Raw genomic sequence first — 13,902 nt, 5'->3', positions numbered from 1 at the left:
ATCATCCCCGCCGTCAGAGAGCCATGGTTCCCACGTTGTAAAAAGACAGTGGGAGTGCTCAGCTGTGATCGGAGGTATAAAGCTTACCTCCGGTCACTGGTGTCAGCTGATGGGACTACTGATCCCATCATCCGGCACCTGCTGCCGCTAATTACAGTGAGAGCAGTAGTGGCGGATGGGAGTATTCATTATGGGCTCCTGCACTGTAAATAAATTAAAAAAAATTACATGAGTTCCCCAGACAAAACTCATGACAAGGGGTATTCGAGACTCTTCAAAGCTTCTAGTCCCCTTTACCCCCCCTGTAAAACAAAAGGCCCCTCTTTTTTCTAGTCCTTAAGCCCTTATTCCACCATAGATCGAATAATTACCAATACACATATTTGATAATTTGGCCACAGCAGTCATTTATTAAACATATAAACAAACATTTTAAAGTAAGTAACAACCCGAAGGGGCGGTCCTCAAAGCCCCAAAAACAAAATCCAAGATGTTAATGAACCAACATGGCCCCAGGTCGAGTCTTGCCTCCAGCCGTAAAGCACCAGCTCAGAGGCACCAAAAAACAACCCGCCTGGCCAGAAACCATTACCATATATCAGAGTTCCATCTATCCCTTTCTCGGGATAACCGTCCCTTCCTCGGGATAACCGTCCACTTGACTCCACGCTGGAGGGAGTCCAGGACCTCTTCCGGTCCCCCCCCTCCAGAGCCACCAGCCTCATAAACTTAGAGGACCACCCCCACGCCCCACTGCCATGACAAAGAACAATATAAATAAATAGCATTATACAATAATGTTTTTGTTTTATATGCCGACATTACACAAATAGTTCAACAACAAATAAAGTAAAATACACCCATATGCCCACAGCCTAACTAAATAAGGGAGGGTGGGTGGGAGATTCCTACAGCTACTGCAGGGTACCTAAAATGGTTGTCATTATAAGATGGCTCCCCTTATTTATACACAGCCCCTTACCCTCCTTCTTTTTGGCACTCCTACCTACCAAACCCAACCCACTCAACTCTGCACAAATAATTAACCCATTACAATACCTCACCCTAACCACCGTGCGCAGCTTCTTCTATCCCTCTCGACCCTGTCATGACAACCTCCCTTTTATGGCCTGCGGCCTAGTACAGCCTCACTTGACAAGGGGTATTCGAGACTCTTCAAAGCTTATAGTCCCCTTTACCCCCCTATAAAACAAAAGGCCCCTCTTTTTTCCAGCCCTAATTCCACCATAGATCGAATAATGACCAATACACATATTATTTGGATAATTTAGCCACAGCAGCCATTTATTAAATATATAAACAAACATTTTAAAGTAAGTAACAACCCGAAGGGGCGGTCTTTGAATCCCCAAAACCAAAATCCAAGATGTTAATAAACCAACATGGCCCCAGGTCGAGTCTTGCCTCCAGCCATAAAGCACCAGCTCAGAGGCACCAAAAACAACCCGCCTGGCCCTAAACCATCACAATATATCCGAGTCCCATTTATCCCTTCCTCGGGATAACCGTCCCTTCCTCGGGATAACAGTCCACTTGAGTCAACACTGGAGGGAGTCCAGGACCTCTTCCGGTCCCCCCCTCCAGAGCCACCAGCCTCACCAACTTTGAGGACCACCCCCACAAATATTTTGACCCCCTCAAACATTTGTGTCCATCCACACCCTCAAATCTTTCTCTGTGCCTTCTTGCACCACCAACATCACATATCCAATCCCACAGGATTAACATGATTCCCGTCCTCTCTCAAAAATTCCCATTTTCCAGCTTCCAAATCCATATGTCGAATGACAAACGTCCCGTTTGCACCACCAAACCACATATCCAATCCCACAGGATTAAGATGAATCCCGTCCTTTCTCCAAAATTCCCCTTTTCCAGCTTCCAAATCCATATGTCGAACGACAAACGCCCCGTTTGTACTGCCAAACCACAGCCATAAAATGTGCAACTGCCCTTCTGGCCCTGTTAACCTCTTGAACAGATCAAACCCCATGCTAAACCTTTTTCGGAATAAAACCTGAACAAATCACCAGCAAACTAGGATACATAGACCACAAATGCAGCATGTCAAATTTGACATTGTTAATCAATTCGAGGCAAGGCCGCTTACCCAAGTCATTACCCCCCAGATGAACTTCCAGTCACCCGGAGCTCGAAACTCCGGAAGCAGCTGTTTCCAAACCATGCCCCATATTCCGATCCGTCTCACAACTGCTACAAGCCGTGGCACACCCAGTTGCCTCCCGTCCAGACGAACCACTGCTCTCAACGCTGACCAAAAAGCGAACGAGTGACCCATAATCCAACAGCATAGATGTCCAAGCTCCAAAAAATAAACAAAATACAATAACCAAGTAAGACACTAACAATAAAACACAAAATTGTTGTACTTAAGCCAAAGCCGGGCGAACGTAAGGAGGAAGCCTGATTGATCCCCAACGCCCAATCTACTTCACCACCTCGTCACCTAAACCTCTTTTTCACCGATTCCGTAGCCGCTCCAATCTGAAAAAGTGACCACTATAATTTGCCGGGGCGCCCTCCCTTTCAGACAAGAATGAAATAACACTACAAACTGAAGACGCGACAAAACGAACCGCCCTTATGCACTAGACGCGGTCAATCCGCGGAACCGAAGTTCTCCATAAAGCTGTCGAAACACATCACCGGACACATAGGAGAACCCTTGACCTCAAAAGAACTATTTTGTAACCATTGCCTTCCTTATCCGTTTAGACATAGGGATAAATATAACGACCCTATCCCCATAAACATCCACCTCTTGCCTCATAGCCCACCTCCTTTGACCTTAGTGGGACTCACCAAATCACCCAATCGAAATGCCCCAAAAAAGGGGCCAAAGAAAAACCTGAAAAGCACCAATTCCAAATGAGAAGAACAACCTTTCCTTAACTGTTCATTCAATAATAACCAAAACTTCGTAGGATACCGGACGTCACCATCCAAAACTTTCCAACCTTTCCTCCAACCCTTAACCGCTTGCAAGACCAAAATTTTTTTTTTTTGTTAGATCCCAACAACCCCCAAACTTAAAGCCAAATGCTAAGCCCATCAAAAATTATTAACTTCTTGTGATTACCCGAACCGATTCCCAATTATGTCCAAGCAGCATCATAACTAAATTTCATCGTCCAAATCATTGCTCAAAGAAGCCTTCCAATTCTCCCAAACGCTCCACGACTTCTTATAATGAGCCAAGTTCAATTGGCAATGACCGGCATAGTAACTCCATTACCGCAACAACGGAAGGTCCCATAAATCCATTGTGCAACACAGTCATTCTGGTACCACCTGAGGTGCCAACTTCTGACAACGATTCCACTGTGAAGTAAAAACAGCTTCATGAATAGGGAACTTAACTCCAGTACCCACCTCTGACACAATCCCTATATTATTACACAATCCTAACCAAACTAAATGTTGTGAAATCCTCACTAACCACTGCCATTGAGTTACTCCAAAACTAATCCTCCTGTTCTAAATTCTCTTCCCCCAAAACGACAAAGCAACAATTATAGGAAATATCTCATACAGAACCTGATAGGTTGACACACCCTCGTCCTTCCAAGTTCGGGGTCGAAGCCATTCTCCCTGAAACAAGCAAAAAACCGCAGAAACCTACAGGACCGACCAAAAGACTCAACTCAACCGCTGATAACGCAGGAGCAATCCATATAGATCTGCCATTGTAAGACACCAAGAAAAACGCCCAAACTTTCAAAATGTCACCAAGCTCCTTCTTCAGCCTGATGAAGTGGACTGGTGATCTAATCCCAACCGTCGCTAAAGATAACCTATGACAGAATGCTCATAGGCATACTACGGCATGCGAAATTCAACTTGCCTAGCAAGGACTACACTTCCCGTCATGTCGCTTTCTTCGGACCACTGACCCGACGCACCTCGGCTCTCATGTCCGACACTTTGTCCTCAGGTAACCAGTATACCATTTTTTGCTAATCAATTTCGATGCCCAGAAAAACTCGGGGAGTTAACTTGGCCTGTCGTCTTTTCCCGTGCTAGAGGAACCCCAAATCTTTGTGCTAAACTTTCCATGTATGCAACCACAACGGGCAATCGTTACTCCGAGCTGAACCAATAATCAAAAATCAACCAAGTAATGAATACATGATTCCAAAACTGAAACTGCCTTAACAGTCCATTCCCAAAACGTGCTAAATGACTCGAAGTAAGCACACGGCAACAGGCACCCCATGGTCAACCAGCGATCAACGTAGTAACCTACACCCCAGAAATAACCGCACAAATGCATACTATCAGAATGAACCGTAAACAACCAAAAATCCGACTCTCTATCTGTTTTTTGACAACCAAGAGCCTTTTCCACACAACCGTACCTAATCCATGGCAGTATCAAACGATGTGTACATCACCGAAAACAACTGCGGGTCAATCCCGTCGGTCACTGATAAACTCTTCGAAACGAGAGGTGATGAATTATTCTGAACTTGTTGGGCTCTTTCTTAGGTACCACATCTAATGGTGAAACTCTCAAATTAGCTAGGGAAACCGAGTTATCGGGGTCTGCCCTTCTATCCAAGGCAACTTCCTTAGACAGCTTTGCGGACGCCACCTGCAAAAAATGAGTTGCCGATTTTCAAGTTCCCAGTCGAAAATCTCGCCAAAACCTCAACATTAGGAATTTTCTAAAACCATCCCTAAAGACCCTCTTTAAGCAATTCCGCTGCTGACTTATCCATCTATTCATTTAGAAATTGCTCCATCTCTGCCAGATGAACTGGAGTCACTTCTTATTTCCATTTCCATCTGACCCTCCCTGTCTCACAACCTTGAAACACTTCAGTGCTCCGTGACTGCCCCCGCATGATGAACACTCGTGCCTAAATGTACACTTCGGCAGGTTGCATCCATATAACAAAAGAGGCCTGAACATTTGTCCGGGGCTTGCTCCCTAACTACACTAGCTAAAATAGCAAATACTTGCCACCAATCGGAAAAAAGGTCCCAAGAATTAACAAAACCTCCTCCTCTCCTCGACCTCCTTCCTGTTATCCTCCCTTCTCGCTCTGTCCAAGTTAAAGCGCTTCAAAAGAAGTAGGGAAAATGTCTCCATATACTCCCCTCTCCAATATCTTTTCCCTAACCTCCTGTTTCAACTGTGTTCCCAAAAGGCCTTTCAAAGCAAACATAGACCTTTTCCTTAGCTGTATCATCAACCCGAACTACCTCATGCTCATCCCAGGACACCCAACTTCTTCGAAAGCCACCGTTGCGGTCCTCGCCGAACTGACTGCAGTCACCTCTGAAAGTGCCTCTGTCCCTATCAGTACCCAGCCATGCTGACGCCGGCGAAACCCCGTCTCGAGCATTCCCTGAATCCCCCCAACGAACTAAATCATATAAGCCACCCCATGTTACAACTAGCCTCCCCTACAGATTCAACACTGTCCCTATTAACAATGGAAGTCAAAGAAGGGTTAACATTAGTATCACGATAAGTCTCACCTAGCTGCCTGGGTGCTGTGAACCCAGCAGCCGAAGATCCGGCATTCAGACGCGACAAATCGGCACCATTCTCGCCGTGATGAGTTGCATCAATCGGGGGGGTGCCATTCCCCTCTGTGTTGACGACTGGCATTCTGTAATGAGCCCCGATAGGCCAGCCGAGTGCTGTCCGACGTCCTGAGGTCCTTCCAGGCCCTGGTGCCCGCTGCAGCCCTGTCCCTCCCTCCCCCTAGGCCAGTCAGTTGCTGCCCGACGTCCTGAGGTCCTTCCAGGCCCTGGTGCCCGCTGCAGCCCCGTACCTCCCTCCCCCCTCTGCCAGTCGTATGCTGCCCAACAGCTTGAGCTCCCTCAGAGCTCCATTACCCACTGCAGGCTCACCCCTCCCTCCCCTCCAGGCCAGCCATGAGCTGCCCGCTATCCCGGGCTCCTTCCACATTCGACTGCCCTCTCAAGCTCTGTCCCTCCCACCCCCCAAGGCCAGCCGGGTGCTGCCCGCCATAATTTTGAAAGAAACACTGAGGTAGGGGAGTGGGCGGGGCTACCGCCGCTTTGCTCACCGCGATGAAGCGCCTGTGAAACAGGCCTCTGTCCTCCCGACCCCTCTGGGTGCCACCGCTGAACGGGTGCGGCACCTAGCCACAGCTCCGCCGCTTCTGCAGACCGGTCATCCACGTTCTCCCCGCTGGCCGCACAGGATCCCGGCTGGTGGGCATGGCTAACTCATCTCCCCGACGCCTCTCTGCTGAGAGGCCTGCACCGCAGGCCCCCATCGGCTAACGGATTCTCCCTGGACACGCAGAGCGGGGCCCATTCCAGGGTGGGCACCCGCCGTACCTGGACCCGGATCCTGCATCCCCGCTGCCGCAGATGAAGAGGGGGAGGCCGACACCTCCCCCTGATGTAGGCCCCACCATACCATTGGATTCCTCCCGGCTCTCTGGCTGTGAGCTCCTGGCCTAGAGCCCGCAGCTTGCGCTGGAGGGTCCCCGTAGGGGCTCCAAATGAGGCGCCGGACCCGAGGGGTGGCCTCTGGACTGAGGCACACTGGAGACCTAGTTTATCCGTGGCCGGCATTCTCCAAGATGGGACTGAGGGGAACAGAAGCCTGCAGCCATCGTCCATCAGCATCGGGAGCATCACGGCATCCCTCAGCATTTGAAGGATGGATTCAATCTCAATGTTATCTTAACCTCAAAGATTCCTACAGCTACTACAGGGTACCTAAAATGGTTATCATTCTAAGATGTCTCCCCTTATTTATACACAGCCCCTTAGCCCCCTTCTTTTTGGCACTCCTACCTACCAAACCCAACCCACTCAACTCTGCACAAATAATTAACCCCTTACAATACCTCACCCTAACCACCGTGCGCAGCTTCTTCTATCCCTCTCGACCCTGTCATAATGGCCTCCCTTTTAGGGCCGCGGCCTAGTACGGCCTCACACAGTTGAGGGCTGCAACCCTTACCTGTTAGCTTCAGCAAGACTAGTTATCAAGAATAGAGGGGACCCAACGCTGTTTTTTTAATCATTTTTCTTATATTATTCTTATAATAACCTAACCAGAACCATCGAAATGCAAAGAAATGAGGTAGAAAAGACTGCCTACCTGTGTGAGTGTTCCTATCTGTTGTCCATGGTTTGTTTGTGCTGAAGACATCCATTTTTCCCTCACCATCACCTCCAGCGTTTGGTAATTTTTGTGGAGCTTCCAAAAAAAATTAAACAAAACCAAATTATTATAATCTATCAGGACTAGGGATGGGCAAACACAAACGGTAAAGTTCGGGGTTTGTGCCATACATGTGTAAAAGCATAGGGCCCAATTCATTTGCGTTTTGTTTTGGGTTTGTTTTTTAAAGTCACTTTTCTTTTTCAAACTTATGGTTTTACGTACTTCAATTTTTTTTAGCCAAATTCAGCAAAATGTCAGACACGATTGTTAAATTTTGTGCAAAGCCCTAAGTTTTTTTGTTATGTCTTTAACTGTTCGTATGACTTTTTAGTACAAAAGGTTGCATGTTTTGCACAATTTAGCAAAAAATGCGATTTTTGACTGACATACATAAAATCATTCCAATGGGGACTGGAGTAAAGTTGCGGCAAATTTTGAGACTTAAAAAAAAGTCCTAAAATATCTGAAAAAAACACATTGACGTAAAAAGTAGAAAACAAACTAAGAAACAAAAGACAACTTGAAAAAAGGCGCAAATCACAAAGTCACTAATTGAGGGTTAAGGTACTCATGCCAAATAACTGGCAGAAATGCAAAAATGAATGAGGTCCATAAATTTTAGCAATGAAATTGCCTGTCAATATGTCACGCTGTCCTCGGTTCAGGCGCCATAAATATGTTGACATGTTCCTTTTAAGTAAATAAAAGTCCTGCAAATTTCCAATATCCATTGTGTTTCTATCCCTCATTACTTACTGTCAGTAAATAAAAAGGTTCATTATTTCCATTCAGTGGCTCATGGATATAAATATTAATCTACTATACTATTCTTAAGAATCTTCCTCAATGAGACAGATATTAGTTTAATCCATTATGTACATTTTATATCTATAGAATGAAATCTCAACATGGACGTTTCTCCTATTAATCAAATAACATCAATAACATCTATGGTATAAAAGATATTGTGACAACACAGCATTTTATCTACTGTATTTTCAGCAAGCCAGGAGGAATAGACTTATCTGTATATTGATTTTGGAATTTATGTGTTTGTTCTTCAGTTGGTCAAGTAAACACAGACTTTTGTTCGTATAAGCCTGTAATATTGACTTTTAGGCCAGATCACACTACCGTGTGTGATGCAAGAAACTCGCATGAGTCTCTCGCATCAACACCCGGCGCTGCCGCCGGCACTCAGGACGGGAGCTGCAGCTGCATGTATTTCTATACAGCCGCAGCTCCGGTCCTGAGTGCCAGCAGCAGTGCCAGGTGTTGATGCGAGAGACTCATGCGAGTTTCTGGCATCACACACTGTAGTGTGATCCTGGCAATAAATTGATGTTTGTTGTAACATATTGTGCTATCCAGGATGACAAAAAAGCAGGGTAATTGAACAATGATGCTTGTTGATATGTTGATTACACATTGTCCAGACCAGCTAGTTTGTTGATTTGCAAAACAAAGGAGTAATAACTATTCAAATTGATTAATTAGACAAACAATGCAAGTTAATCTTATCACATCTTCCTCTTGACCTCTGGATGCTATGCTGGCTTGAAGGACAACAGTTGTCAGCTATATAAGTGGGATATGCCTCTGTAACAGATCAGCCAAGAGATCCAGAGATCCATAGAACCAGAGACTTTTTAAAAAAAACCACAGCCAGGAACACTCTACAGGATAGCTGCCATATCATGTCTCCATCATGAGAGACACAAATTTGACATTCTACACCATGCCAGCTTAGGGGACTGTTATGAATGAGTCACCGTAGGAGGCAAAAACAGAAATGCTAGCTAAGTCCAGAAAACCAGAGAAGTTGGCAGCTATCGGATTGCAGACCCCTGAACCTATCAACACAACTAGCAGTAGCCGTGGGGGGTTCCTACGATGCCCTAGACCCCTCGATCACAGCCGGAGGAATATATAGCCTAAAGACAGAAAGGGAAATCTAAACTGCCCCAGAGCAGACCCCAAAGCAAAAGGCAGCCCCCAACAAATAATGATGGTGAGGCAAGAAGAAAGAACACTAACACAGACAGAAAGATAGACTGAGCAAAGACGGGGCCCAAGCTAACTAGATAGGAAAGGACAGGAAGGCTGCTGTCTGCAATCCGTGAAAAACCCTATGAAAACAAGAGCCAACAAACTGACAGTGAAAAAAGCCCTGAAGACGCTAGGCTTTAAAAAAGCTATGTCAGTACTCAGGAATATTCTGAAGACAGAGCAACTGGCAAAAGGAGATTCAGCTCACCCCAGCAGGGAATGGCAGAATCCAGAAAAGCAAGGCAAACAAAAACAAAACACAAATGCTAACAGGCAAAGCAGAAAACTTAGCTTTAGAGGAGCAGGAATCAGACTGGTCTCAAAGAAGTCCACAGAGAAATCACCCGCAGGGCAGAAGGGCGTCGGTAGCCTTATATCCAGTCCGTGACTCCACTCAGCCAGTCATCATCATTGGGCTCAGGTGCCTGATAATCAGGCTCATTACCTTCCTTTACCAGAATAGGGAGTTCACCAGACCTCAGTGACGAAGGGGAAAATGAACTCACAACAGGGGACCATGGCCCTGGCAGAAAGAATACAGATCTGCTCCATTGACCATTACTGAACCCATGAACACATTTGGGTCAGGATGTGGACCCACCGATTACCTGAACCCCATGGATATGTTTGGGAAAGCCAGGATTGGGACCCACCGGTCACCTGGCTCCATGGAGCTGATCAGAGAAGCCAGGTTGTGACCCTCTGGTCACCTGGCCTTGTATCTATTTGTACTGTCAGCTTCCTAAGCTTGTTGTGATCTCCTCTTTGTGCGTGTTACATGTGGGAGTAACCGGACCAGGAAGTTTTGAAGTCACAGCTGCTCTAATCCCGGCGAGTCAGCAGAAGGGTGAGACTCTGTAATTTTGCACCATCTTGGGTATTTTGCTGGGACCGTTCTATGTGTTATTTGCCTGTTTTGTTGTTCAATTAAGTATTGCCACACTGCTTTATGCTCACCCTGTGTTGTCTGGCTAGTATTATGTACACGGTAAAAGGAGACCAAGCGTTTGGTGGGATGATCAATCCCTGGTCCATGTGGTTTTGGATAGCGGACTAGAGCAACCACTGACCGCTGTGTCTCTACAGATATACAAGGATGTCCTTCTTTCATCCATTAACACTTAATGTGGAAGAAATATTTTAGGAAGAATATGAAAATATGACATTTCTCCATCTTATATCAGAAATTTGAAAGGAGATCAATACATGTTAGCCAACGACAATTTCTCTCTACCTCTGAACTTTATGTATTCTTTTTTATCCACAGAGCTGACATGTTACCTCTTTTGTAGCAACATTGGGGCTAGACATTTACTGAATTTAAGGACCCTAGTGTAGAAGTGCAACACTAAACCGAAGGAAGAGAACTAACATGTGTCTTGGTTAGGACATGGTTAATGTCTTGTTCTCTTAGGGTTAATTTTGCTGGCCTCCATTTGGATCGGGGAGGGGTATTTATACTCACTCCAGACTAGGATTCCCTGTCAGCTATACTTTCGTCTAGTCTGTGTGCCTGACCCCTGGAGTGTGTGCCCGGTTTCCAATTGTTTTGCTTGCTCTCCGTGCAGTACTCTGCTTGTTTGTTCTTTTGGATTTCTGACCTCTGGCTTCCCTTCTGACAATCCCCTTTCTCACCCCATTGGTACCTCGTGATCTCCTGGTTCTGATCTTAGCTTAGTAGATTAAATGCAAAAACAGCCAGCTCACCGTTTAGGATAAGGTGCTCGGAACTTCGCCTTGATGAAACGCCAGTGAAGTGAAGAAAATGAAAAGTTCATTCCAGCTCCATGGAGCTGGAACAAACTTTTCATTTTCTTCTGATCTTAGCTTGTTTGACTACTCTCCTGTGTTTATCGTCTCCTCTGCACCCCGGTGTCTGGCTCTGCCCCCGACCACCTCCTACTCTGTCACATGGTTCAGGTCCTGTTTGTACCCGGTGAGTTCTCCGCCGCTCTGCTCTCAGCTCCCTGGCTGCGGCGCGCAGCTCTCCCCGCAGCAGTAATACCAGGGAGTCGTGACAACAAAATGATGAACTCATACTGTATGTGGAGTCAGGAATTAGTTTTTCCCCTAATACAGGGCAATTAGCATCTGCCTCTTGGCGTTTTACCTTCCTCTGGATCAACATTTTAGGCTATAAGTTGAATTTGTCAGACTTGTGTCTTCTTTCAACCTTAAAAACTATGAAACTCAAGGTGAACCTCTACTTTTTATTATATTAGTAATTATTATTATGACTGAATATTCTACCCCTTCCCATATTTTAACTCAGTTTCTCCCCTTTGCCAACTCCTTCATTGGTTACCCACTGCCCAGTCTATTCATATCAAAATAGACAAAAGACTGTCCACAATTGGCCTCCTCTGTAGACTTGGTCTCTGATAAAATCTCCAGATACTTCCTTACACAGATCACTGTCTTTGTTCTCCTCTTGTTGGCTGCTCATATCACCATCTCCAAGACTTCTCCCATGCATCTTTTCATACTCTGAAACTCACTATCATAATATATCAGACTGTCCCCATCATCAAAATCCTAAAACCCACTTTTCCTAGAAAAGCCTAAAATCTGCAATAACCCTTCTACGCGTACATAAGCATATAAGCAGCTTTTACCCTCACCTACTGTCTTCTTCCTCCTTCCCTTTTACATTGTAAGCCCGTGGGTAGAGCACTCCCATTCTGTGCACCAGTATGTTATTCATTACACTTACAGTTATTCTGACTTTATCCATTCATGGAATGGATGGGAATATATATCTCTTTGCAGCTGCCACAAGTGACGACAATGGAAATCGTTGAGTACATCTGGGATATGTTGTTTGTCAAATCTCCCTATGCTACATTGTTTTCATAATTCCGATTAAGGGAGATGGCTTATTGCAGTAATGCTCCGGCTTCCAGTCCTGACCTCTAACCTTTTTTTTTACCTGATTTTATAGTCTGATATGTACTTAAATACTCTCAGATTTATTTTGTATAGTGCCCCGGTACTATAGTAAAGGGGCTGTCCACCACTAGGACAACCCATTCTCATTTCTAAAAAAAAAAAAAAAAACACAAAAATTGAGCTTTTTACTTATTTAATTATAGCAGGGTTTTTTCATTTTGTCTTTTGTAGGTTTTGTATGCCAATCTCATTTCTCATGCTTGGCCCCATTAAAATAAAAATGCCTATACTCACCTATGGTGCCAGTACCATTCCATCAGTTTTGGCACTCGGGTTTCTGGGGCTCACAGGAGGTTGTTGCGGCACACGAGCCCTATGCCCAATCAGTGGTGACGTCACTGTCCCCACTTATTGACGTATTGGATATAATCAGGAAGTCAGGATTACGGTGACTCTCTGATTTCCCCTTGATATTTGATTTGTTTGAAGACAGAGATAGTGAAGCCGGCGCTTATTAGGTGCAGGGCTCATGTGATATTAGAACCTCTGGTGAGCCCCAAGAACACGAGTGCCGATACCGCTGGAATGACGTAGGTGTTTTTATTTTAGTGGGGCCAAACCAAAGTATTGAAAAGGGTTTGTCCAAGTAATCAACAACCCCTTTAATAATACTGTAACATTTCCAGTGACTTACAGTGATCTTGTAGCTCCTGTGAGGAACCCCGTTTCTCCATTTTTTCTGTTTTACGAGGTGTCTTAGTTTTAGGTGGAGGACCTGTTGGGAACAAAATATTATCAAGTCAAACCTTGCACAATACACTGCAGGATTGGTTAATACAAACAGCTTTTGGCCACTAGCAATACCAATAATATAAATGGCAAAATGTTGAAGTTAGTCTAATTTTTAGGTAGAAACAATTTTACGGAGGAAATTGGTTTTGATCTTTCCTCATGAAGTAGACCAGTAATGTTCGGGTTTTCTTATGTTACACATTAATGGTGCCGGACAGGTAATTATTGTGCCGCAAAACCAAAGTTTGTAATGTGGTTATGGTCACACTGGTTTCTACAGGTGCAATCAGGTGAAAGCATGTTTTAGTTACACAAGTAAAAACTGCATTGAAAATCTAATCAATATGTTATGTACATATACACTAATCTGATTTGTGGGCAAGTCCAATAATATGTATGGGAAGTTCAGGCAAATGGTTGGATAAATGTTCAGGATAGCCTACCGTTCAGAGTATGTGCAAATTATGACTATTTCGGATTCCACCAAAGAAAAAAATGCATCGCCAAGGCACCCCATAAAATGAAAATGGAATGCACAAAAATGTCAAAACAGCACTTCATTTCAAATGTAAAGTTTTATTGAAAATTTTAAGATACAGAAGGGAAAATCAGCAACTCCACAAATATAGTCGAGGCCATTGACACTAGAAGAGGTCCAACGAGAACAAACTACCCAAAATTAACAACGTATAGGATCTCAATACACAGTCCAGAAATGAGCATATACAGTAACAAAGAGTTGAACATAATAAGCTGAGGGTCACATCCAGACTGTGGGGGCGTAATATTCAATGGAGGAAATTGTTAGCGACAGAGAGTAGCAGAAGAAAGATACATAAAATGGAAGGTTTGACAATCATACAGGGACAAAAAATGAGAAACCAATGGGAACAGTGGGTTCTGGGGGGCAGAAGGGAATCGAAGATCGCACAAAAAGCCAGAAGGCAGTCAAGAAAGGCGAGGTGAAG

General features: G+C 44.9%; 1 protein-coding gene across 1 annotated transcript in view; it reads right to left on the bottom strand.

The window, feature by feature from the left end:
- Positions 1–13,902, bottom strand: part of LOC141095295 (autoimmune regulator-like) — a 134,048-nt gene that overhangs the window by 78,460 nt on the left and 41,686 nt on the right. Inside the window, 2 exon segments of the mRNA XM_073581235.1 lie at positions 7,139–7,237; positions 12,837–12,948. Of these exon segments, the coding sequence (XP_073437336.1) occupies positions 7,139–7,237; positions 12,837–12,948 (211 nt within the window).

This window comes from Dendrobates tinctorius, unplaced genomic scaffold (assembly GCF_039654945.1).
Source record: "Dendrobates tinctorius isolate UK_male_01 unplaced genomic scaffold, ASM3965494v1 ptg000069l, whole genome shotgun sequence".
NCBI classification, from domain to species: Eukaryota; Metazoa; Chordata; class Amphibia; order Anura; family Dendrobatidae; genus Dendrobates; species Dendrobates tinctorius.
This window is presented reverse-complemented; position numbering and strand designations above follow the sequence as displayed.